At 39.9% G+C, this 25,967-nt stretch overlaps 1 protein-coding gene across 3 annotated transcripts in view; it reads left to right on the forward strand.

Moving 5' to 3' along the window:
* Window positions 1-4,406: 4,406 nt before the first annotated feature.
* Window positions 4,407-25,967, forward strand: part of LOC140734930 (voltage-gated potassium channel KCNC2-like) — a 183,611-nt gene continuing 162,050 nt past the window's right edge. Inside the window, exon 1 of one of the 3 annotated variants that reach the window (XM_073059648.1) lies at window positions 4,407-5,787. In XM_073059648.1, the coding sequence (XP_072915749.1) occupies window positions 5,242-5,787 (546 nt within the window). In that variant the 5' untranslated portion in view covers window positions 4,407-5,241. The remainder of the gene's footprint in view (window positions 5,788-25,967) is intronic. The other 2 variants (XM_073059649.1, XM_073059647.1) reach the window with 2 other exon arrangements.

The following is a 25,967-nucleotide window of genomic DNA, read 5'->3' on the forward strand; positions in this document are numbered from 1 at the left end:
ACCTAAGCTAAGATCACACCTCCGCAGTTTTGTGGCTGAAAACAATAAATAAATAGGTGGTTATTGAATTGAAGTCTGATACTACAAGACTTTAAGATATTAAGATGTTAAGATATTAACTAAAGGGGCACTGTACTTGTTAACTGTTTAGATGCTGACTTGAATGTATAACTGTATTACTCTGTAGTGAAAAGAAAAGCTTCTGTATTGTATTAGATTCAAAATTTCTGAAAGACTGTACCACTCTGGGTTTTAACCGCTGGTAAAAACCTTTTTAAGAGGGGAGGTGTTATGATACCAGCCCCCTCCTTTGTGAGAATTGCAAGAGCCCTAGAAAAGGGGGGTCAATGACCCAAAAGAGAGAGAGAGAGACAGGCTGAATGGACACAGGAAATGGAAAGACATTCCACTGGGACAAAAGCTGGTGACTGTGGCATTGTTCTCAGGAGACACCTGGGAACTGCAGACGTGCCAACTCGCAGGGACATTGTAAAGCCCTCGGGCAAAGTGGGCTGGTTGAGAGAGAGAGGTTGCATCACCTGCAACCTGATTGACACCTGAGATCCCGTGAGGCAGTATAAAGAAGGGTCTGAAAGAGGACGACCCTCAGACGCACCAAGGAGACACCAAGAAGCACGATAACGCTTCCCGTGGGAACGGGAAGCCATTTTGAAATAAGCCACGTGCGTTAAATTCCGAATGCGGGGTTTGTGGCTGGAACCAACGGAAGATCGCTTTTAACTAACAACGGGGAAGATCGCTCCCCTGATTACACGGATGTAAACGGCAAGTTTTTCCGTTTTATCTCTCTCTCTCTCCAACACGTGAAACCGAAAGCCTGCAGACTTCAGAGTGACTCTTTATATTTCCAATTGGACTCAGTATTATATACCCTAGACAACGAAAGAGCTTATTTCTGATTGATTATGGTTACACCGGTGTTTTAGATTGAGTTTTGACGATTTGAATGTTTTGTATTAACCATACGTTTGTGCCTTTATTAATAAAACTTTTGAAAATAGTAGCATCCGACTCAGCTGATCCTTCTATCTTTGCTGGTAAGTTACCTGGTTACGGGGTTTTCGTAACACTGTTATGTTGCTGTGAATGGCATGTCTAGGTCAGAATCAGAGTCAGGTTTATTATCACCAGCATGTGTCGTGAAATTTGTTCAATTAGCAGCAGCAGTTCAATGTAATACATGATAATATAGGAAGAAAAAATAAGTATGAAAAGTATATGTATATTGTATAGATTAAAAGTAGTGCAAAATCAGAAATAATATATATTTTAAAAAGTGAGGTAGTATTCATGGGTTCAAGGCCCATTTTGGAATCATATGGCAGAGGGGATAAATTTGCTCTTAAATCACTGAGTGTGTGCCTTCAGGCTTCTGTATCTCCTACCTGATGATAACAATGAGAAGAGGGCATGTCCTGGGTGATGGGGGTCCTTAATAATGGATGTCATCTTTCTGAGGCACTGCTCCTTGAAGGTGTCTTGGGTATTATGAAGGCTAGTACCCAAGATGGAGCTGACTAATTTTACAATGGTCTGTAGTTTCTTTCAATCATGTGCAGTAGCACCCCCTCCACCCCATATGAAACGGTGATGTGGCCTGTCAGAATTCTCTCCACAGTACTTCTATAGAAGTTTTCAAGTGTTTTAGTTGATAAACCGAATCTCTTCAAACACCTAATGACCTACACCTGTAAAATATTAGCATCGGTTTTGTGTGGGATGCATCTGAAATACAATTTTTCTTTGTACATAAATCTCTTGCTACATGAAGATTATATAGAGCATAGAGCATTACAGTATAGTACAGGCCCTTCAGCCCACAATGTTGTGCCAGTCTTTTAACCTACTCTAAGATCAATCTAATTCTTACCTCCTGCATAACACCCCTTTTCCCCATCATCCATGTGCCTACCTGGTAAATATGAATCACATAACCTGAAAAACATTCTGAGGTTTCAAGATTCTCCTCCCTTCTTTACAGACCCTCCATATTCTTCCTGCACACATCCCTAACGTACTCATATATCTTGGTGAATGCCAAGAACATTTCAGGGCTTGCTCTCTGAGTATAAACATACAAAAGCAACATCTGAAGACTATAGACTCACAACTCAGATCCTCAAACGTTGATTCTAGAATGCAAATGAAGAAAACTGAACAGTTTTCAGCTTATGTTTGCAACAGATCCAAACAACCTGATGGCTGTGTAGGCCAAATAATTTGGGTATATTTAAAGAGGCTTAAAAATAGGTTCTTGATTAGTAAGGTTGCAAAGGTTATGGGGAGAAGGCAGGAGAATGGGGCTGAGAGGGATAGTAAATCAGCCAAGATGGATTTGATGGACTGAATGGCCTAATTCTGCTCCCATATCTTATGATCTAAAACAATTAACTTTATGATTAGATTCTGAACATCCTGGTCAATCAAAATGATCCTGGGGTCTACTGGTAGAGAAACCAAACATCTCTGGATGGCTATAAATCACAACGGGAAACAAACTGATTCTACAGCTACTGTTGGTTGGGAGTTGTCACATTGTCTGAGCTTCCTTTCTGGAGGCTTTACACCCTTCAATATGGATCTTCCAGAACCCAAATGAATAGTATGTCTTCAACATTATTAGTGATGAGAATTTGCAAGGTGTTGTGGTGCAGGGAGGTGGCAGTGATGTAGTTTGAAGAGGGAGCTGGTGCAGAAGTAGTGAGTGACCCATCCAGAGACGAACTGGGAAACTGATCATCTTTCCGGGCTTGACTTAAAATCTGGTGTTCTGTAAAATTACTGCACCTCCAGAACATCAAAACAAAATTGTAGAAGTTGTAATTCCAAAATAAAAACAGAAAACGCGGGGGGGGGGGGGGGGACCCTCAGCAAACAGAACCACCTGGCAAAGAGGAACATTTCAGGTCAGAGACCCTTCTTCAAATTAGGATCTTTATAGGTGCTTCCTGAATTGCTGAAACATTTTCAGGACTTTCCATTTCTATCAGTGTATCTCCTACCTGTTACACTTTACCATCCATGTTGAGTGTCACATTTAGATTATTGGGTCACACATGAGAAAACGATCAGAATCAGGTTTAATCAAACCAGCAAGTGTCGTGATATTTGTTGTCTTTGCTGCAGTAGTACAATCCAAAACATAACAATAAAAATAAAAACTGTGAATTACAGTATGTATATAATAGTTAAATTAAATAAGCAGTGCCAAATGGATTTTTAAAAAAAATGCGTTGGTGTTTCCAAGGGTCAATGTCCGTTCAGAAATCGGATGGCAGAGGGGGAAAGAGATGTCCTGGATGCTGAAAAGGCTAGTGCCCATGATGGAGCTGACGAAGTTTACATCTCTCCGCAGCTTACTGAGATTCTGTGTAGATAGCCCTCCCGCCCTCTTCCCCCGCCCCATACCAGCCGGTGGTGCAGCCAGTTGAATGCTCTCCACTGTACATCTGTAGAAATTTGTTAATAAATGTGATCATCTACAGGTCTGTAGAACATGAATAATCCACGGTTGAGTCCTGACCTCAGCTTTCACTTAGCAACCAGACGTTGTGACTTTACAATGACACTTTAAGTAATTTAGTCCTCATCCGACAATTACTCAAAGATTTCTTCATTTAATCATGGGAATTTTGTTAGCGCTTTAAAATTACACGGAGCTGGAAAGCTCAGAGGAAAAGGTGGGGGTGGGAGGGGGTGTGGAAGGTGGTATCCCTATCGCACTGAGTGGGAACGAACTGCATAATTGCTGAAACCATTGACCTAGATCCAAGTCCAATGCTTATTTTGTGCAACCAGGGGTTTCAGTGGGACTTAACTTGCCGGCTTAATTTCTCACATCCCATTAGCTTTCACATTCTGAGTTCATATTTAGAAATAATTTATGTGGTTTCCTATCTCCACTGGCAAGACGAGTATTAGCTGTATTTAGGGCTTCTTAACAGAACCGCGGAATGTGTTGCGAAGGCCTATTAATAACAGCTGACGATGGGCGGTGTGAATTTCAACAGTATTCTGCAACTGATGCTCCGCTGAACGAGCGGGCCCCATAGAAATTGAGCCACCATCACGCACGTTCATAAAGTGTGGGATCAAATGCATTGAAAAAGGCGAATCCTTTATTGTAATACCAGTGCAGGCCGCCGCGAGTTGGCAACAACTCACCTGTAGCTAGAGGCCGCTTTGCCTCCATCTGTTGAGCAGGCAGTCTGCTGCTTGGGAACTACCAAAGTTTAACACTAACGGTCGCTACAGGGTTAACAAACATTGTTTTTTTTAAAAAATATTCTGATATGTGCTAAGCGAGACTCCCGACATATATCGTTGTTTTAATTCATATTTTAGTGGAATCCTCCATTGAAGGTTTCCGTGTAAATCGGCTGTGGTTTATACAGTCATTGCAAAGGGTAGTGAAACACTGGCATCTTACACAAACAATGCGTGTACCTCGATAGGCAGTTTAGGAAGCGGGTGTCTCTCATGAATAGACCGCGATCTCAAAGGTGAGCAGGAGTGACTGGTAGTGGAGGGAAGGGGGTTAACGAGGGGGGAAAAACGTGCGTAACGGTCTCAATCCAACAAGTTGTCGGGTGTTAGTTCAGCTTTGACAATAGCCCGGATACCATCAGGACTTAAACGTCTTTGTGCAGCCAATATTATTATTTTTTCAACAACAAAAATGCTTGGTCCGCTCTCTGCACCCATGCTCTCATTGTCAGCGACCTTCAGAGGCAATTTGTAAATAACAGGAAGAAGTGATGCTAAAACATAACACCGAGGCATTACGTGGGCTTCGGGAGCAGGGTGTTGTCTGCCGCTTTCTCCCTGCAAGGAAAACACGGTCACGTACTTTCAGAAAATAAGGCGATCACTTTCCTCGCTCTTTCACTCTCAGAGGTCGATCGCACTCCCAAGGAGGGAGGAAAGGGAACTGGTCAATACTGAGCAGCAGAGTGTCATTCCGTTTGCCTTCACCTGCTCGCCTCGCTGTCTGCATGCGGCGACCGGGAACGCCACGGAAGGGGGCTCAGCGTTCAGCTTTGCCATCGATTTGGCCCTGGTTTGCCGCGGGAAAACATTAACAGGCGAAAACAACAACAACAACAACAACAACAAAAAATCCCATTTTACCCCTCCCCATTCCAAAGAAGAAGAAAAAGAGAGAAAGAAATATTTCACTGCAGCGGGTCTCTTTTTCCGAGTCATGTCTGAGCCGGAGAGATGGGCAAGATCGAAGGGAACGAGAGAATAGTTCTCAACGTAGGGGGAACTCGGCACGAAACTTACAGGAACACGTTAAAAACCCTTCCCGGGACCCGGCTAGCGCTGCTCGCCGACTCCGATGGGCAAAGCAACCCCGAATATGACCCAAGAGTGAACCAGTATTTTTTTGACCGGCACCCGGGAGTCTTCGCTTATGTCCTCAACTACTACCGGACGGGCAAACTACACTGCCCAGCCGATGTGTGCGGGCCACTTTTCGAAGAGGAACTGGCCTTCTGGGGTATTGACGAGACCGACGTGGAGCCTTGTTGCTGGATGACTTACAGGCAACACCGGGACGCCGAGGAAGCGCTCGACATCTTCGAGGCGCCCGATCTCCTGACCGGGGAGGTTCAAGACGGCGAGGTCGAAGAGGAACTCAACAAGAGACTGGGCATCGAGGAGTGCAGTCCCGGGGGCGGCGGTAAGATCGGCCGCTGGAAGAGGTGGCAACCGAGGATATGGGCACTTTTTGAGGATCCATACTCTTCCAGAGCTGCGAGGGTAAGAAACAACAGGGCGAGGGGAAACAGCTGAATAGAGGGGACGGGTTTTGGGAGGGCAAGGCGCAATTTTCCTACCGATTATTGATTTAATTATTATTTTGTCTCAGTGCCTGAAGAGGTTGCCCAAAGCTAAACTAAGCAGTGTTTACGCTAACCTGGCCGGGTATTGCCGTTTTTCCTCAATGGGAAGTGTCACAGGTTGTTACGGCTAATCATGTCTCGAGTAACGTATGCAAACTCAACACCGGCACTGAGATGCTACACTTGTTCGTGTGATTGCGCCCCCCGCCTCACTCGCGCAGTTTGATGCCATTCAGTTTGTTCCGTATTCCCTTCTCCATTTGTGCACGGGATTCGCAGTCCCTGATTGGCCTTGAGAAGGTGGCGCTGAGCTAGTTCCTTGCTGTGTTGTGAAGGTACTCCCACCATGTTGTTAGGTAGGGAAGTCCAGGATTTAGATCCAGCCTCCATGAAGCGATTGCAATAGATTTCCAGAAGCCGATGGTGTGCGGGTTGATATCCTCAGGCACCTCAGTTAAATATTTGGGAGGTTGGGTTGAAGAGGACCCGCGGTGCTTCGGGCGGAGGGCACACACGGAAGCCAGAGGAGCGAACAATTAAGAACTGGGTGCTGAACGTAAGGGTTGCACAGACCTAGATGGTATTAAACTTTTTGAGTGCTGTTGGAGTTGTATACATTCAGACACGAGGAAATAATTCCACCACACTCCTGACGTGTGCCATGGTAGATCTATAAAGACTTTGTGGAGGCTGGACATGTTACAGTCTTGACCACAATAGCCACAGCAGGTTTTTTTTTGTTTCGTCCAGTTATGTTTGTACCACTAGTGACTTCTGAGATCTTGATTATGGACTGTGGGTGGCTTGGGGGGAGGGGGAATCTCTGTTGTTAGACTCCCTTCTAATTGCGGCAATCTAAGCCGGTTATATTTGGAGAAATTTAACGTATATAATTTGTATTGACTGTTATAATCAGCATGTGCTGATATAATACGCTATAATAAGCACCGCCACTTTATTTTTGAAAGCGATTATAACTACCTAGCAAAATTATTTGAGGTCTTCCTCAAAGAAGTTGGACGAATTCTTATTTCGCATTACATATTCGTATCTGGAAAGCCAATGAACAACGTTGGCTATAAATAATCTTGATTCACTTATTGATCCAATAGTCATATTAAATTTGGGCTGTTTTCAGGGGCGATTGCAATGACCGTAATTTCAATTTGCGATTCAATGGGTGGCAGATAACAACTACTTCTGCGCCCGTTCAGTGTTTATTAAGTAGATTATTCTATAAATTCCCTTTAAGCCTGTTAGTAAATTAACAACTTTGATATGGAGCTGTAGTTGTTGCAACCTGTTGCAATGGGACTTTCAGAAGAGGCACTGAACTCTCTTTAACAGTGCAGATTTAAATCACGGCGATCATGGTCATTGCAAAGGTAATCCTTTCACTCCGGACAGTAGATATGCCATTTAGTTACGAGGAAGCCACACAGAAGAAGAAAACTGTATACATATCCTAACATCTCAGAAGTTGAGTTTAGAAATTTCTGAACTAATAGCAAACACCATAACACCTCACGAAATGCAAAGGTACCGTTGTGGGTATTAATATTATCGACCTGATTATGCCAAACAAAGATGTAAGATGGGGATACAGTATTATCAAGAATCTCTTCCCTGGTTTCACGTTCATAGTCTGTTGATTGTATCTTGCTAGAAGTCTTTCCTGGTGAAGCTTAATTGTTGGCTCGGGGATGTCTCCTTTTAGTCACAACGGTAAATTAATATTAATTCACTGCTGATGAACGCCAATAACGGAGAAAATAGACACTGTTTTTGTTTTGCATTGTGAGGATGAAAGGCGGTTCCGAAGGACGTGATTGGAGTGTTCCTTTAAGGGGAATTTGTAAAAGGAAGTTAGCATACATAATATTTAACCAACCGAAGAAAGGACACTGGAAGCAGTGACATCCGTGCACGTATGAAATGTCGCAGAATTTACATGGGAGACAAGTCAGCCAGTGAGGAGCAATAGCTTCTGATTATGGGGGCTGGGGGAGGTTTACACTTTATTTGCGTGCATTTAATGTTCATGCTATTTCAGCCAGTTCGATCAGTAAACACGTGGTTATGCAATAACTGTAGCAACAGTTTCAGCGATCGGATAATACAGTCACTTCAGGAATATTTGATGCGTTTTGCCCCTCATTTACCTGTGCCTCCGGAGGAACCAGTTTGCGGCATTAAAAACTAATTTCGGTGGAAGGGCGTGCTGTGATTGACAGGGAAGGGGCCCCGTGCACGCGTGGTCACGCGCCGCTTCCCTCGCGCACGCGCCTCGCTTGGCTGCGCAGCTCCTGCTCCGGTTGCCATGGCGACCGCCATCTCCTTTGCTCTGAAATCTGGTCTCTTGGCTGGCTGGTGCTACCCAGTGAGTCAAAAAAATGAAAGGGAGGAAACGGGGGGGGTAAATAAATCCCATGCATTGCACAGTACCATTTTAGGAACTGTTTTTAAACCGTTTATTTCCACGCAAATCAAAGAGCTCCCTTCTTGCCATGAATGTTCTGGTTTATATCATGGTCCCGTGCTCACAATTTTATTTCAGAATGTAAACTCCTCTCCCATTTCATCATGTCTTCCCTCCTGGCAATAAGATGTGTACGGAGCATATGTCCCCCTTCCTATACACGCCCATGGCTAAACATCAATTGAAATTGCACCGTTTAAAACTTAAAATTGATGATTTAACACTTTTAGGGTAATCGTGATTTTTTTAAAAAAATTCTAATGTTTTGTTTGCAATGGTTGTGGGTATTTGCTGGTCGGCATATATTAATGTTAGCTAATACCAAAATGAATTGCTTCCCAGTCCATTACATAAATCAGTTAAGAGCCACAAAGATTTCCTGAAAGATGTTAGTGAAAATACTGAATTTTTTGACAATACTTTACAGTTGACAATCCAGTTGTTTCATAGTCACTTATACTTTTTTTACTAACACTGTGGATTTGATTATTTGGTTTAATTCCCCAGTTGCAGGGTGGAATTCAAGTTTATATCACAGCACAGAAACATCCATAGCCATCTGAATATTTGAAGTAAATCTGCTCAAAGCAAGATAAATGAGTTAACAGGGATTCAGTTCCAGCAATCAATTTGGACCACTGCCAAAATGCTTAATCTCATTTAAGCAAATGAAACTATGAAGTTGTAACTTAACATATTTTAATGGGATTCTTACAAGGGAAACAAAAATGAAAGCTAAGTGGAATAGTAATCAGTAAGCTGGTCACTGTATAAACACATGGGTTTAACTTTGTACAATCTTCAGTTAAAGTCACACATCTTCAGTCTATTCCTAATTGAAGTTGACATGCTCAGAGCTCATTTCATGGTTTAACCCAGAGCTCTTTCACATTCCCATGGGGAATGCCAGTCAGGGAAAATAGATCTTGATGTTAGCACGTGGTTATTGAAAAGAAATTGTCAACACTCATAAGGATGGTTTCCAAGCTTAAAGACTGAAGGTTCATTTCACTGACATACAGTTAATAAATAAATCATATGTTCTTTTTGTGGACATTAATTCATCCCGACTTTTCTCATTTACGTGCAATTGGACATTTGACAAAACCAATGGTTCCACTGGAGTTGTAAATTATTCTCAATTTTAACTAATCTTTAATATGCCAGTTTATAAAACAGCAACATAATATAAACTAATATAAAGAAATAAGAGATAGATTAAATCAATTTAGTGTGGTGGTGTTCAAGCTACCAGTGTTGAATCCCAGAATTCAGTAACTCAAGAGACCATCTGTGACAAAATTCAAAATGCTAATTACCTTTTCACATCTATTTGACGTAGTTCAGTTAAAGGTCATTTGCAAAATACACCGTTTACCAGTCCACAGTTAACACTTGTTATTCTGTTTGATGTTCTAATATTGTTTTCCAGAAGACTCTATATTATCTAGTGTTATCATTTTGGAAAGAACAGATGGTGCTGTGAGTAAAAACCATCACAGTAATGCTATTAAACTCACCCTAATCCATATTGCTCCCAGTTAAAATTAAAACATCTAATTTTTGACAAGTTATTTCTTTGTTTAACATGCGTATATGAGGAGATGCCAAGAAAGATGATCAGCTTTGTAACTGAGAACCAGGCAATGATTCATGACTCACCTGCAGTTTTATTATTGGTGTGGTAAGTTCTTGCATGAGAAAAAAAAGTGTTTCTTGATTCCTCATTATATATACCAGCACTATTTCATCTGTTGTGGGTGAATTGGGGCATAGAACAGTGCAGTACAGCAATAGGCCCTTTGTCCCACAGTATCTCTGCTGAATCAGATTCAGAATCAGGTTTAATATCACCGGCATTTGTTATGATGTTCGTTAACTTAGCAGCAGCAGTACAATGCAATCTATTATACATATATATATAATAGTGTTCATGAGTTCACGTCAATATGCCACCTTTTTGAGGCACCACATGAAGATATTTTCGATACTATGGAGACTTGAGGCTAGTGCCCATGATTGAGCTGACTAATTTTACAACTCTCTACAGTCTACTTTGATCCTGTGCCGTAGCACCCCCACCCCACCCCCATTCCAGATGGTGATGTAGCCAGTTAGAATGCTCTCTACCGAACATCGGTAGAAATTTGCGAGTGTGTTAATTGACGTACCTAATCTCCTCAAACTGCTAATGAAATATAGCCGCTATCTTGCCTTCTTTATAGATGCGTCGATATGTTGGGAGCAGGTTAGGCACTCAGAGGTTGACACCCAGGAACTTCAAATCGCTCACACTCCACTTCTGATCCCTCTGCGATGACTGATGTGTGTTCCCTCGTCTTACCCTTCCTGAAGTCCACAATCAGCTCTTTGGGCTTTCTGACGTAGAGTGCAAGGCTGGTGTTGTGACACCACTCAACCAGCTGTATATCTTCTCTTCTAATATTTGTATATTTGAATATCCGTGCACTTGTAATGCTACTGTGACACTGTAATTTCCTTTGGGATCAATAAAGTATCCATCTATCTGTCTATCTTTCTATCTTGCTCCTGTACACCCATATATCTTATCTGAGATACTCCCGACAATGGTCATCAGCATGCTAATCTAAACTAATCCCTTCTGTGTGTGCAAGATCCATATACCTCCATTCCTTGACTATTCACGTACCTAACCTCTTAAATGCCATTGTTGTTTCTGCTTCCAACGGTCTCCTGGCAGTGCATTCCAGGCACCTGTCAGTCTCTATGTAAAAAGTGAGATTTATCAGCTGGTTGAGTGGCGTTGCAGCGGCAAACTTGCACTCAATATCAATAAGACCAAAGAACTGATTGTGGACTTCAGAAAGGGTAAGACGAGGGAACACACATCTTTCATCATAGAGCTGCATCATGGGCATGAGCCTCCATGGTATCCAGGACATCTTCAAAGAGCAATGCCTCAAAAAGACAGCATACACCAGTAACAACCTCCATCATCCAGGTCATCTCTTGCTCTTATTGTTATCAGCAGGAAGGAGGTACAGATGCCTGTAGGCACACATGCAATGATTCAGGAGCAGCATCTTCCCCTCTGCCATCCGATTTCTGAATGGACATTGAACTCATGAACACTATCTCATTACTTTTTTTATTTCTGTTTTTGCATTACTTACTTAATTTAACTATACATGTATGTGTACATAATTATATATATATACACACACAGACACTTACTGTAAATCACATTTAAATTAATTGTCTTTATTTCTTTCATCCTTCACATACTTGAGGAGTAAAAATCTTTATGTTACATCTCAGTCTGAATGTGCAAATTATAGTAATTTGTAATAAATAGTATGTACAGTTAGATATACAACAGAACAGTCAATATAGCTTATAAATACAATTGTGTCAGAGTGAATTCAGCAGTTTGATGGCCTGGTGGAAGAAGCTGTCCCGGAGCCTGTTGGTCCTGGCTTTAATTCTGCGATATCATAGCAGCTGGAACAGTTTGTGGTTGGGGTGACTTGGGTCCCCAATGATCATTCGGGCCCTTTTTATGCACCAATCACTGTAAATGTCCTGAATAATGGGAAGTTCACATCTATAGATGCGCTGGGCTGTCCGCACCACTCTCTGCAGAATCCTGCGATTGAGGGAAGTACAGTTCCCAAACCAGGCAGTGATGCAGACAGTCAGGATGCTCTCAATTGTGCCCCTGTAGAAAGTCCTTAGGATTTGGCGACTCCTGCTGAACTTCTCCAACTGTCTGAGGTAAAAGAGGCGCTGTTGTGCTTTTATCACCACACAGCCGGTTTGTACAGATTAAGCGAGGTCCTCAGTGATGTGTATGCCAAGGAGCTTGAAACTGTTCATCCTCTCAACCCCAGATCCATTGATGTCAATAAGGGTGAGCCTGTCTCCGATCCACTTGTAGTCCACAATGAGCTTCTTTGTTTCTGTGACATTGAGGGAGAGGTTGTTTTCTTGACATTGTTTTCTTGTGATGACATCTTTTCTATTATTATGTATTGCTTTGTACTGCTGCCACAAAGACAAGAAATTTCATGACATATGCTGGTGATATTAAACCTGATTCTTATTCTGAAAATCTTGCTCTGTACAACCCCTTTAAACTTTCTCTTTTCCATCTTAAAGTGAACTGGCGAATGCTAGCTACAATTTGAGGCAAAATAGGCCAAAGCTTTGTAGAAAGTGCTGTAAATTCAACAGCAAATTGCTGCTATTCACCGTGGGGCCAACCAAGACCTCTCCCTTTAGATCCAGAATATTACTGGCTGGCAGTGATTTGTTTCACAGATGTAAACTGTATTGAAAGTGGAAATGAATGCACCCCAGAGGTTCAGTCCATTGATATTTAGGCTTGAATCCAATTTGCCTGGTTGAATGAAAGTTTCCTCCATCCATTAGCTGAAAGGATCCATTAAGAAATGGAGGGACAGAATATTTTATTGAAAATAGTCTTGATAGCTAGGTAGCATGTTTGGAAAACAGTTCAGAATGTGGAAAGGTTGGAGCCATTATGAACTGATTGTAGAGAAACAAATAAGGAAGAACATGATAGAACTGAGTCATAAAACAATTGGTGTAGGAGCAGGAGTAAGCCATTCATCCATTTCAGCCTCACAATCTGATTTATTAACACTAACCTATATGACATGACATTTGTTGTCTGCCATCCACTTAGATGGTTATATTGAATGCAAGAGCAGACTAAATTTATTGCCCTGTTTCTGTTTTCTCCCCATAATCTCTTGAACCTTTCAGTTATTGTTTCTATATATAACTGTTTTTTAATATATTTAAGAATTTGTCATCTGTACCTTCTGTGATTGAAAATTCTCCAGGTTCAGCACTCACTGGATGATGAATTTTTTTCATGTCCCCATCCAAAATGGCCAACCAGGTCCCCAGGTTAGTGCTGGCTAGAATTAACTCATATCCCAGCAAGGAACTGGACCCACTGCAATTTCCCTATAGCCACAATAAGTCCACAGTAGAGGTGATCTCATTGATTCTTCACATGGTCTGGGATCACCTGGATAATACAAGTAGCTATGTCAGGATGTTGTTTATTGATTGCAGTTCAGCGTTTAGCACAATCATTCCTACAGTTCTGATCACTGAGTGTGAGCTTGAAGGTACACACTTAACGATTCAGGAACATCTTCCTTCCCTCTGCCATCCGATTTCTAATAAACATTGAACCCATGAACATTACTGTACTAGACTTTTATTTTTGTATTACTTATTTAATTTAACTATTTTATATGTGTCTGTGTAAGGGTGTGTGTATATATATACACACACAAACTTACTGTAATTCTGTTTCTTTTTCACAAATTTCACAACATATGCTGGTGATATTAAACCTGATTCTGATTCTGAGGCTGTGACTCCTGGTTCTGGACTTCCCTGCAATATTCTCACTCTCTCTGTCTGTCCAGCCCTGTCAGAATCCAGTGAAGATAAACCTAAAAGTCCAAACCTCTCCATACATCGATGCTGCCATTCCAGGAACTAATATGATGAACATTCACTGCTCTCCATTACAAAAACATCCTTCCTTAGATAAGGAGACCTAGAATGAAAACAATACACAAGGGGAGATGGCAGAAGAGACTAAATAATATGTTTCTTTCCTTCCCATTGTACTCTGAATTTTAAACCTTAATTTATTTCTAAAGGCAAATACTCTAGGCAAGATGAACAATTGCTCACTGACGAACGGTTACTCATTAGTGAAGGTGCAATCTATGATACTGATACTAAGACACAATAGCACTGATTAGATACCTTTCAATGAGTTGCTTATAATGTAATTAATCTTTAATTTTTTTTAAATGGAAAAAAAGAGGTCTGGTTGGGTGTATGAAAGGGAATAAATTGCAGAATTACAAGGAAAATGAGGGGATTTGAGGTGGAGAGAAATAAAGAGAGAAAGAGTGAGAATAAGGCAATTGCATAAAGACTTGATGGGCTGAATGGCCTCCAATATCATAGTAAGAGGAAAGTTAGATGTACGTCTGGTGTGCAAAATATAAGCTGACTAATGGGCACAAAAAAAAACAAGCTGCTGAAGGGATTCGCTTGGACAGTCAGCCTCTGTAGACAGAAATAGATGGTTAACATTCTGAATCGAGATGCTTCATCTGGACTGGTCATTCGAGTTTATCCCTGTTAAGGAGGTTCCATGAAACAGAGTAGGATAAATTTATTTCCATTAAACCTAGTCAGTGCCTCAGTTGCAAGAGCTTGCTGATGACAAGAATGCTTAAAAAATATAACAATTGAACAGTTCCCATAAAGATTTATTAAAATAAAGGGATGCTGAGGGCCCATAAACATTTTGTTCAAGGGCATTTCACACAAGACCAATCAAAAAGAGAAGACATAAAAACCTAAAATATTATCTCCCTCTCTCTCTCTCTCCCTCTCCCTGTCCATCTCTCCATCTCCCTCTCCATCTATTTTTTGCTCTTTGAACACATTGCTTAAACCTTGCAATATTCCAAGTTGTTCTGTTCTTTCATAAGAATTTGACTTATTTGGGCAAAAATGGCTTTTTAATTTGCAACTTTGTTTATAATACTACATGATGCAGCTGTAATTTATTTCAATTCCAATTTATATTTGCTGATTATAAGATCAAAGATAAAGCTTTATTTCTGGGGAAAAAATGAAAATTGGAACAACAGAAAATGAATTGTTCTGTAATGGATTAGCTGTGGGTTTAAATTTGTAGGTAATGTATTGAGTGAAGATGGAATCCTCTTCATTTTTATGACTTTTAAATTTTATTTAATTCCATCTTCATCACTTTAAAGTCAAACCATGTTTCTTCCAATGAAGTCATTGCAACTTTAAATTATATTTTCTTTCTAATGTTCTTTCTAAGATTAAGATATAATTTAATGGTGGAATCACATTCTTCAATATGGCCATTTTCCACAAATTACTATAAGCTGTTTTCCTAAATTTGGTTTGATTAGTTACTGTTTTAGAACTTCACATCCCAGTTAGGGAACATCATGTGGGCCAGTGTTCAGAATAACATCAGTTACTGTGGACTTTTTCAGACTTATGGTTTTTATATTTTGTGTTTTTTCACCTATTTCTATCCATTTTGTTGTGCGACAAGAGGGGGTTTGGGGGGTCGATGTTCTTGTTGCGTTCTGATAGTTTATTTGTGCGGGGGAGGGGTTGTTTGGGAGTCAATGTTTTTGTTCTTTTTGTGGGGGGAGGGGTTTTTGGGGGTTGATGCTCTTGTTCCATTTTGTGCAGGGGAGGGAGTCTGGGGGCTGATGATAGGGATGCTGTTCTTTTTTGTGCGGGGGTGGGGTTGATGTTTCTCTTTGAACAACTTTCATGCTCTTTTTTACGTGGCTGTCTGGAGGAGACGAATTTCAGAGTTGTATATAGGTGTATACTTTGATAATAAATGATCCTTTGAACTAGATTAAAACTATCCATAGGAAATACATTTTACACACTGAGCTGAACTGTTGGTGTTTTCAGGTGATAATTTCCACATATACAAGGTGGACACCAAGTTTCAGGGGTAGCTGGCTGCAAATCCAGGAAAAGTAGTTGGATTGTTCCTCTCCGCTGGTGACTGTATTGATCCAGAAAAAAAGCAAATTTCATCAGTTTTGATCTGGGTCTTGACAAGTAGCCAGTAAATGAAGCTATTCAGACTCAAATTTGAAATGGGGACTTAATATGTGGGTAGAAACTTATTGTATTTATTCATATGATTAATGATTTGAGGCTTACATTAGATATAGGTTCCATGAAGCCAGTGCAATATGTTGGAAAAGAGCAGAGTCTGGGGTCAGTAGATAAAGATCAATAAAGGCAATTAGGCACATGTTGCTGGCTATACCAGTTAGTCATACTATTAAAGCCTGTCAATTAATGCCAGTAGGTTGATAGCAGATTATCACTGTTTTCTCTTATGCTTGTTCAGTAATTAAATTGAGATTCACTGTCAGGTACCACACTGAGGAACTGAGACAAAGAAAAGAACAACTTGATTAAAAGAAGGAAAAACAAAAAAATATATATACACAGCACTTTCTTAAACCACTTCACAGTCAATGGATTAATTTGGAACTGTTGTCATTGTTCTATGTGCAAGTGAACCTGACAATTTGTGTGAGGTTGAATACATGACTAATGTTTTGGTGAGAATGTGGGGTTGGATATTGACCAGGATACTATATCAACTGAGAATGTCATACGTTACTTTCCATCCATCTGAACAATTACAACAGGGGCTTCTGTTTAACATTCCATCCTAATGTAGCACCTGAGTTTTGGAATGAATTGTCAAATGAAGTGATGTCCCTAGTCTTGGTATGCACTTGAACTGATAATTTAGATCATCAAAGAGCACAGCAGGACAAGATTAGGCTTTTCTTTTGTTAAAACAATCAAATGCAAAGCTCTATTCCGTATGGTGTAGTAGGCTATCTAGACTTCCCTGTTGATTGTTCGTGTGAGCCCTGGCTGTCTCAGTTTTGTCAGTAGTTGGGAATCACTTGGCAATTTTTTGTAATAGAGGAGATAAAGGAAACACAGATTTGATAAAGGGTCAAGTGTTCTCCTGATGTATATGATGAATAAACTCTTCTCGCATTTCAAGCCGGGTACAGGTATCGATTATAACCAATGCTTTGATGACAAACTTTGCCATCTTTTTCAGGGATGATGTCTAGGTAAGTCTAGTCCAGTGATATTTACACTGCTGTGTCCATCCCTTCTGATTAGTTTGCCTTCATCCAATCAGGTTTCCACTCTTCTACCTTTTCTACAATCGAAGTCCAATTTTTACTTAGAGCAAGACCTTCAACTTTGTTAAAATTCTTTTCCACTAGTTTTATTTCAGTGGCTTCCTTTACCAGGTTGTTCCAATAGCCATTAGCGCAGCACAACAGCTTTGTGCTGTCAAAGTTAATCCTATGGCCATTGTGAATGCATTGTTCTGCTACTGCTGATTTCTCTGGATAATCCAAATGAATACACCGCCTGTGCTCCTTGACATGGGTTTCCACTGTGCGTTCCTTTTGGCTGATATGTGCTGCTCTGCGTTCATAGGGATCCTGAGAACACCAGCCAATCTAAGCCCCAGGTCATCTCTGACTCACAAACTGTGTCTTGAGCTTCTTTACGGGTTAATACCATCCACAAATCATTGTAATCTGACCTTTGTGTCCTCAGGAAAACCTTCCCCAAAGAGTGAAAGATGAGGATGAAGGCCGCAAGAGTATTTAAGTTGTTTTTAGTTTTGTTATAGTGCATGAGGTACTACTCATCCTAAAAAGATCTTAAAACTTTCCAGTCCCAATGTTCCTACTCCTTTCCTGGGCAAAAATACCAATACCCCTCCCTACTCATTCCCTACCAAACTTTGGATCCCTATACTACATTGCCATTCTTATTGGCCACCCTTCATATCACCTGCCCGTATTACTCTACAGGTGTTGGGTTTGTGGGATATGTTTGGTTTGTGAGGCTCAAGAGGTAAAGGTTTTATTTTGGGAGTTTAGGTCCAATGCTCATTGCTTATCCAGAAATAAAAATCTTGGTATTGTGAATATCATTGAAGCTTTTGGAAACATTTTGACATGTATTTAAATCTTTATTCCCTCACATTTTCCTCATCTATATTTTAATGAGTTCAGTCCTAATTTTCTGATGAAAATCATTTTCATAAATATTAAACTTTCAGAAGAACCAACAATTTGCTTAAAGCAATTTCATCTTGTACATGGTTTAGTCATCATACTGACTCAGTATTAATAATGGTATAGCTTCTTCGGTAGTTTTGCAACTTCTGTCATTTGCTTTGTTGGCTTTCAAAGTATCTAGTGCACGTGAAAAGCTAATCAGAAAGTCTGATACTCAAATATCACGTGGACAAGACTATGTCTTGAAAACTCTTTAATTACTTTTAAATGGTATAGGGAGTCATGACCAAAGAGGACTTGTGATCTGACAACAGGACACATTCACTGAAATGGTTTCGCTAACTGAATGTGGAAGCACTTCGTGGACAGAAAAGAATTAAAAGTAGAAGTATTTTCATAATTGACTTTTTAAGCACAGGAATTTTAAGTTACTAGACAGATTAGTATGTACACTAAAATGAATTAGTAAGCATAATAATTTTATAACCTTGTTTATAATTGATAGAAGCAGACATTTTTACTGACTGGTGAGTTATGGTTGGGCTCCTTTCTAATATTGTACTTATTATCAAGAGTTATCATCAAAAATTTCCTGAGGCAACTCGTATCTTTCCAAGCACCATTCATAGTACAGAGTGCATTTGTAAAAAGAAATGTTTGTCAAACCTTATTTCTTCCTTTTTAAAGTGTGTTGTGGAGATAAATGAATCATATCAAATGCATTGACACATCCCTTGTTCATGACATTGTCATAGCAACAATTACCTACAGATTTTCTGAAATTTATTCTTGATGAAAGAATGAGACTAACTTTGGCAGAGATTCCCATTTGGTTTGTGCTTTGACTAAAATGATTAGGCCAACGTCACTTTCTGATGATGAATGCAAATTTCCTCAAGTGTTATCCTTACTGGATCATCATATACAGTCAGTAGGTTTTAGCAACAAAAGTTGAACGACAAAATGGAAATAAATCCCAAAAGTAGGAAATTTGTATTAAGAGATTAAAGCATCTTGATTCACCATGAGTAGGTTCATATTATAAGTTTTCTAATGGTTCAATAAAAATGTAAGTAAGCATTATTCTTAAGTAATATGTGCTTGTATTAAACATGCAGTAACAACTTTATTGTAACTCTTGTGTAGGACACATGGTTATTGAATGCTACTCTTTAGTTACGTGCATTATTAGTAAGCAAGCATTGTTACAGATTGATCAATGAAGAATCAAATCATATCTTCAGGCAAGTATTTTTCTAAATACTTCACACTTAGCTATTACCCTGACCCTATTTTTTTGTGATTTCCTCCACTATTTTTAAGATATCTGATAACTGTTTGTACAACATCCTTTGCCGGATGAACAAAATTCATCTTGTCCCCAGTCAGCAATTCCATTGCTTTCTCTGGCAACCATGTGAAACAAAACCAGATGGTTCACAACCTTGCTGTCATACTTGACCCTAAGTTGAATTTTGGATCTCACCTCCCTGCCATTGTTTAGATTTCCTATTGTCAATCCTGCAATATCCCTCAGTTCATCTGCTTCTGAAACCCTCATGCATGCTCTGTTATATATATAACTTGGCTAATCCGGTACATTTCTGACAGGCCTCCCCAATTCTACAGCCTGTACTTGTGAGCCAGTGTTGGTCCCTAGCTAAGTAGAACCATACTTTAAAAACTTCCATCATTGTTTTCAAATCCTTTCTGTTTTCATGCCATCCCATCTCAATAATCCCTTATAACCCTTAGTTCTCTGAAATACAGCCTTGTATAGAAACACCAATGCCCTTGAATGGGAAATTCTACAAAAAGTAGTGGATAAGGCCCAGTCCAACACAGGTACAGCCCTCTCCACCCATTAAGCACATCCACATGAAATGTTGTCGTAAGAAAGCAACATCCATCATCGGGGATCCCCACTACCCAGGACAGGCTCTCTTCTCACTGCTGCCATCAAGAAGAAGGTACAGGAGCCTCAGGACTCACACCAGAAAGTTCAGGAATTTATTACCCCTCAACCATTAGGTTCTTAAACCAATGAGGATAACTTCACTTACCCTCACATTACCCCATCATTGAAATAGTCACACAGTTTATGGACTCACTTTCAAGGACTCTTCATCTCATGTTCTCGATATTTATTGCTTATTTATTATTATTTATCACCTTTTATATTTGTACAGTTTGTTGCCTTTTGCGCACTGGTTGAACGCCCAAGTTAGTGCAGTCTTTCATTGATTTTACTATGGTTATTATTCTATTATGGATTTATTGAGTATGCCTAAAGGAAAATTAATCTCAGGGTTGTAAATGGTGACAAATACATTTAATTTGAACTTTGACTGCATTCTTCTAATCCCAGTCCATGAAACCACCCCCCCACCACCAAATATAACTGATTTACACTGGTCACCATGTCTTAGGCCTCAAGCATTAGAATTTCATCCGAAACCTTTTTGCTTCTTTTGTTCATTTAAGATGTTTCTTAAAATCTAGCCTTTTGACTAAGCTTTTATTTATCTACCCCAATATCACCATTTGTAGTTTAGCATTAATCAAGTTGTTTCACAGTGCTCCTGTGAAGCACCCTGAGATATTTTATCAACACTAAAGAGCTGCATATACTCAATGGCCTCTTTAATAGGTGACCTAATAAAGTGACCACTGAGTGAATGCTCATGGTCTTCTGCTGCTGGAAGACCATCGGCTTCAAGGTTCGACGTGTTGCGCATTCAGAGATGCTCTTCTGCACATCACTGTTGTAACATGTGGTTATCTAAGTTATTGCCATCTTCCTGTCAGCTTGGACTAGTCTCTCATTAACATGGCGATTTCACCTACAGAACTGCTGCTCACAGAATGTCTTTTGTTTTGTTTTGCACTGTTCTCTGTAAATTCTAGAGACTATTATGGGTGAAAATCACAGTTTCTGAGATACTCGAACCGCCCTGTCTGACAGTAACAATCATACCACAGTCAAAGTCATAAAGATCTCATTTCTTCCCCATTGTGATGTTTGGTCTGAACAACTGAACCTCTTGACATGTTTTCATGCTTTTATGCATTGAGTTGCTGCTACATTAGATACTTGCATTAAAGAGCAAGTATACAGCTGTACCTAATAAAGTGGCCACTGAGTTGTTGAACAAACCTAGCCAGGCACTGATATAATAGTCAAATGAATGAAATGTATTTAATTCTTAGTCATAGTTGCTAATTAAAGTGTTTTAAAAGCATATTGCTTTACCACTATTTGCAATATGGATCACTAAAGGAAATTTAATATCAACTTATTCACCACTTTGCCATTATTCATTGTAATGGGCTTTGAGCAGACAATCTGGTCTGGACCATTTCATCATACCTACTGAAACAGAATATTTGAAGTTAAGTAAAGACAAATGTTGAAGGGAATGATAAAAGTTTGCTTATCAAAGGAAAGCAAATAGCATCAAAGATGTCTATGCAACATTAAACAAATATAAAACATTCTTATTTAGTGAAAATCAAGACACAAAAAATCCTGGCACTCAAAATCTAAAATAAAAACAGAAAATACGCAGCAGATTGGGCTGTATCTATGGGAAGAGAAACAGAGGTCAAAAGATTCAGATCAAAGACTTTTCATAACTGGGATGGACAAACTACAGTGGGATCAGTCCCTCTGGTAAATTTGTCTGGTGCATTTTCAGATACCCTCATTCCAAGCATTTCAATCAGTCTATTGTTATTGGGAAAAGTAATTGTGGATTATCCATTAGCTTATAAATTAGCAACTTATTTAATTCTCTTTGGACCCTTAGAATATGTATTAGTCTGTAATGATTAAGTTCAAGTTTAATTGTCATTCAACCATAGGTGGATGGATAGAAAGACAGATAGACAAAAACTTTGTTGATCCCAGAGGAAATTACAGTGTCACAGTACCATTACAAGTTCACAGCTATAAAATATTAGAAGAGTAGAAAGAAGAATAAATTACCGCATGCAGCCTAACAGGAGGGGCATCACTTCCCCTGCTATAGGTTATAGAGCTTCATGGCTGAGGTTAAAAATGACCTCACATAACACTCTTTGGAGCAGTGCAGTTGTCTTAATCTGATACTGAAAGTGCTCTTCTGTTCAGCCAAGGTGGTATGCAGATGGTGAGAAATATTGTCCAGAATTGCCAAGGTTTTCCATAGAGCCTTTTGTTCTACCACAGGCTCCACTGTGTCCATTTTGACTCCTATAACGGAGCCAGCCTTTCTAACACATTACTGAGCCCATTGGAATCACCCATGTTGATGCCATTACCCCAGCACAGCACTGCATGGAAGATTATACTGATGACAACAGACTGGTAGAGCATGTGAAAGAGAGGCTTGCATACTCCAAAGGACCTCAGTCCCCTCAGGAAGTAGAGGTGACACAGCCTCTGTGTTTGTGATGTGATCAAGTCTGTCATCCAGGTGCACCCCCAGGTACTTGTAGGTCCTCACCACATCCATGTCCTCCCCATCAATGGTAACAGGGTGCAGTTCCGGCTTAGTCTTCCTAAAGTCCATCACCATCTCCTTTGTCTTAGAGAGGTGAATAGCCATATATAAACACTCATAAATACTGCCAAATGAAACAGCGTTACTCTGGGACCAAGGTACAAAACACAGTACCACCAGTCGTGCACAGCAAAAGGCACAAATATCAGATATAAGATAATAAGCACATATAAAATAGCAGCAAAATACAATCACAAAAAGATTACAGTCCAAGGCCCTGAGTCTATCAATGTTGCAGCAGTCTGCAGTTGAAAACAATACAACTTGATTTCTGCTTAGTGAACATGGGGGTGGGGTTAGGTGGGGCCAGCACCAACCTTAGCTTTGGTGTTGCACCACACTGCTTCCAGTACTCTGGTGGAGTTTCAGATCATGGCTTGAGGCCTAGTTCTCGCTACAACTGAGGCAATACAAGTCCACCACTGTCTGACCCCACCATTCACCAATAAACCAATGATATCAACTTGCAGCATTCCACACAACCAATGACCAACAGGGTCTCGCAAGCACAAGAAAAGCAATTAAGATGATCACTTGCGGTTGGACTGCGTACCTCCATGCACTGATGCCTCTGTTGCAGGCTGCATCACAGTCTTCACCAAGTCTAGCTCCTTCAAGTTCTTTGCAAATGAGCAACTTGTTGATGAGGTAGGCCTGCAGTACTTCAAGTTCTTAATGTCCAGTAGAGTCTTGTGCTTGTAAAGAATATATTTTTAAAAAAAGACAATAACATCTTTGGATCTTTGGTTGACCCCATAGAAGCTGATGCATCTGAGCACGCCGATACGTTACTGTAAAATGTGATTGTTTTGGGGTGCCCTCTTTTCTAGTAGATCCATTACCAGAAGTGAAAGGTAGAGGTTTATTCTTCATGGTTTTAGAGAGAGTGATTAGCTTTATTTGTCACATGTACATCAAAAAATCGTTTGTGCCAATTCCATTTAAATCAGATCAGTTTTCAAGCGATACTAGTTTATTTTCCAATGCACTTTGCCATCCACCCTATATGAACACAGTAAAAATCTATTTTTTTTATTTATTTAGAGAGACAGTGCGAAACAGGCCCTTCTATCATAATGAGTCGTACCGCTCAGTAATCCACCTGTTTAATCCTAGCCTAATTATGGGATCATTTATAATGATCAATTAACTTACTAACTGGTGCATGTTTGGAAGCCCATGTGCTTATGGAAAGGACATACAGGCAGCGTTAGAATTGAACTCCAAACTCCGATGCCCCGAGCAGTAAGAGCGTCACACTAACAGCTACGCTACCTTGGCATCGATTTTATTATGAGTATAATAAGGATATTCTTGGAGATAATTGTTAGTTTAGTGAGCAGTCAACTGACACAGCACAGTTGAAAGATGATGCACGCTTGGGTCATTTGCAGTTGTTACTCAGCCTTGAGCTGTAGCATTGTTTTTTTCCCCCCACTATGCATAGGACTGACCGTTGTCCAGACTTAGCAGGGTGATTCACATGCACAGAGATTCTTGCATGTTCTTCATTCTCATAACTGCCCACTGATAACCGCATAGTGTTCAGTTCTATTCATTTTCTCTAAACACAAGAGGGCACAGTTTTAAGGTGCTTGGAAGTAGGTACAGAGGAGATGTCAGGGGTAAGTCTTTTATGCAGAGAGTGGTGAGTGCATGGAATGGGCTGCTGGTGACAGTGGTGGAGGTGCATACAATAGGGTCTTTTAAGAGACTCCCGGACAGGTACATGGAGCTCAGAAAAATAGAGGGTTATGGGTAACCCTAGGTAATTTCTAAGGTAAGGACATGTTCGGCACAGCTTTGTGAGCCGAGGGGCCTGTATTGTGCTACAGGTTTTCTATGTTTCAAATGCAACCGTCCACAGAGTATGTTGTGAAATCTGGACAACATTTCAGGCATTAGATGACAATAGCTAACAATTATGCCACAATAGTATCAGACAATGAGTGTATCTAACAACTTTCAGTAACAGCAATGGGAATCTCGCAAAATGTCACAACCATGTCACACAAATCCTGACTTGAAACTATCCTTTGATGCTTGTTCTATCTTTGAATTCCCTCCCCAACTATACAGTATTGTGTGATGTATTACTACTGTGAATCACAAATAGCTGCAATGGCTCACAAAGGCAGGTTATCGTATATTCGTGAGGATGGTTAGGAACACTGAGGCTGTAGGTGTCCCTCTCCAATAGTTTTCCATTCCATATCCCTCCACTAGCATAACAGGCAATGGTCGTATTATGGCCATTTGAGTAATGAAAATTCATATGCACAGAATGCATAAAACACTACTCAGTAGTTAGAGATATGGAATAAAATTCACTCTTAAAAATAAGTGAAAAATAGTAAACAAATATACTATATTTCTTGAAGCATGTGCAGATGATGAGGTTTTGTTTCATGGAGAAACAAAATAACTTTTTTAGGAACACAACTAATCGTCTCCCTTTCAATAACATGGGTGTCACCTCTAATGCATGAGGCGCCACGGTAAAAACATGGTCATCCACACTTTCGGCTGGTCCTATGCATTCAAAGGACACTTGTAGACTACTGGGTAAAATGGTTTGTCTTGGTTAATGGATTCTATAATGATCCTTTCACAGATTTCAAATGCAATTAAAATTCTTGTAAATATTCCAGGAAATTATAGAGCATTATAGCCAGGATGGAATTTTGATGTTAGTTAAGCCCTCACCTTATAACAGTTTCTCACCTCCCCTTTTCCTCCAATTATGACAAAAAAATCTAGGATCTGTACTAGATAGTCTTCTTGAGGTTGTCAATGGGTTTCACATATGCTGCAAAAGGGATTCTTTAATACTACTTTATTTCTGTGAAGTAAATTGTAATAATAGCAGTTTGGTTTTTCAGTGCCAGGAATTGTTTCATGCAATTTCTATTTTAGAGTTTCAATGAGGAGATTAGATAGGAGTGGTTTTAATCTATTCACAATGGTATTGAAACATTTTAACAGGCAGTTTAAATTTCTGATGTGTTGAAGCCAACGCTGTAAAATGATGTTAGATGAATTCTGGCAGCATATATCTCCTTTATTAGTGAAAGTTTACTTAGCTTATTGAAACATATTAAAGGATAATGGAATATTCAGTTTAATTAGCTATCCTAATTCTTAAGTTATACCAAAATTCAAGGAAATAGATAACACTTAACATGAAACAGAATAAATTTAGCAGGTGGATTTGTTAGTTTCTGGGATTACTGTAGATAATCTGAATGGCTACTAACCAGTTGCAACCAAGTGTAGTGTCTGCATGTGTGTAGAAATTGTGAGTGAGGAGGTAATTTCATTTTAAACTGTTCAATTCTCTCATTTTGCAGCAGTAAACAAACAATTATAAAGCAGCAAA

The sequence above is a fragment of the Hemitrygon akajei genome, chromosome 10 (assembly GCF_048418815.1).
Source record: "Hemitrygon akajei chromosome 10, sHemAka1.3, whole genome shotgun sequence".
In the NCBI taxonomy this organism is placed as follows: Eukaryota; Metazoa; Chordata; class Chondrichthyes; order Myliobatiformes; family Dasyatidae; genus Hemitrygon; species Hemitrygon akajei.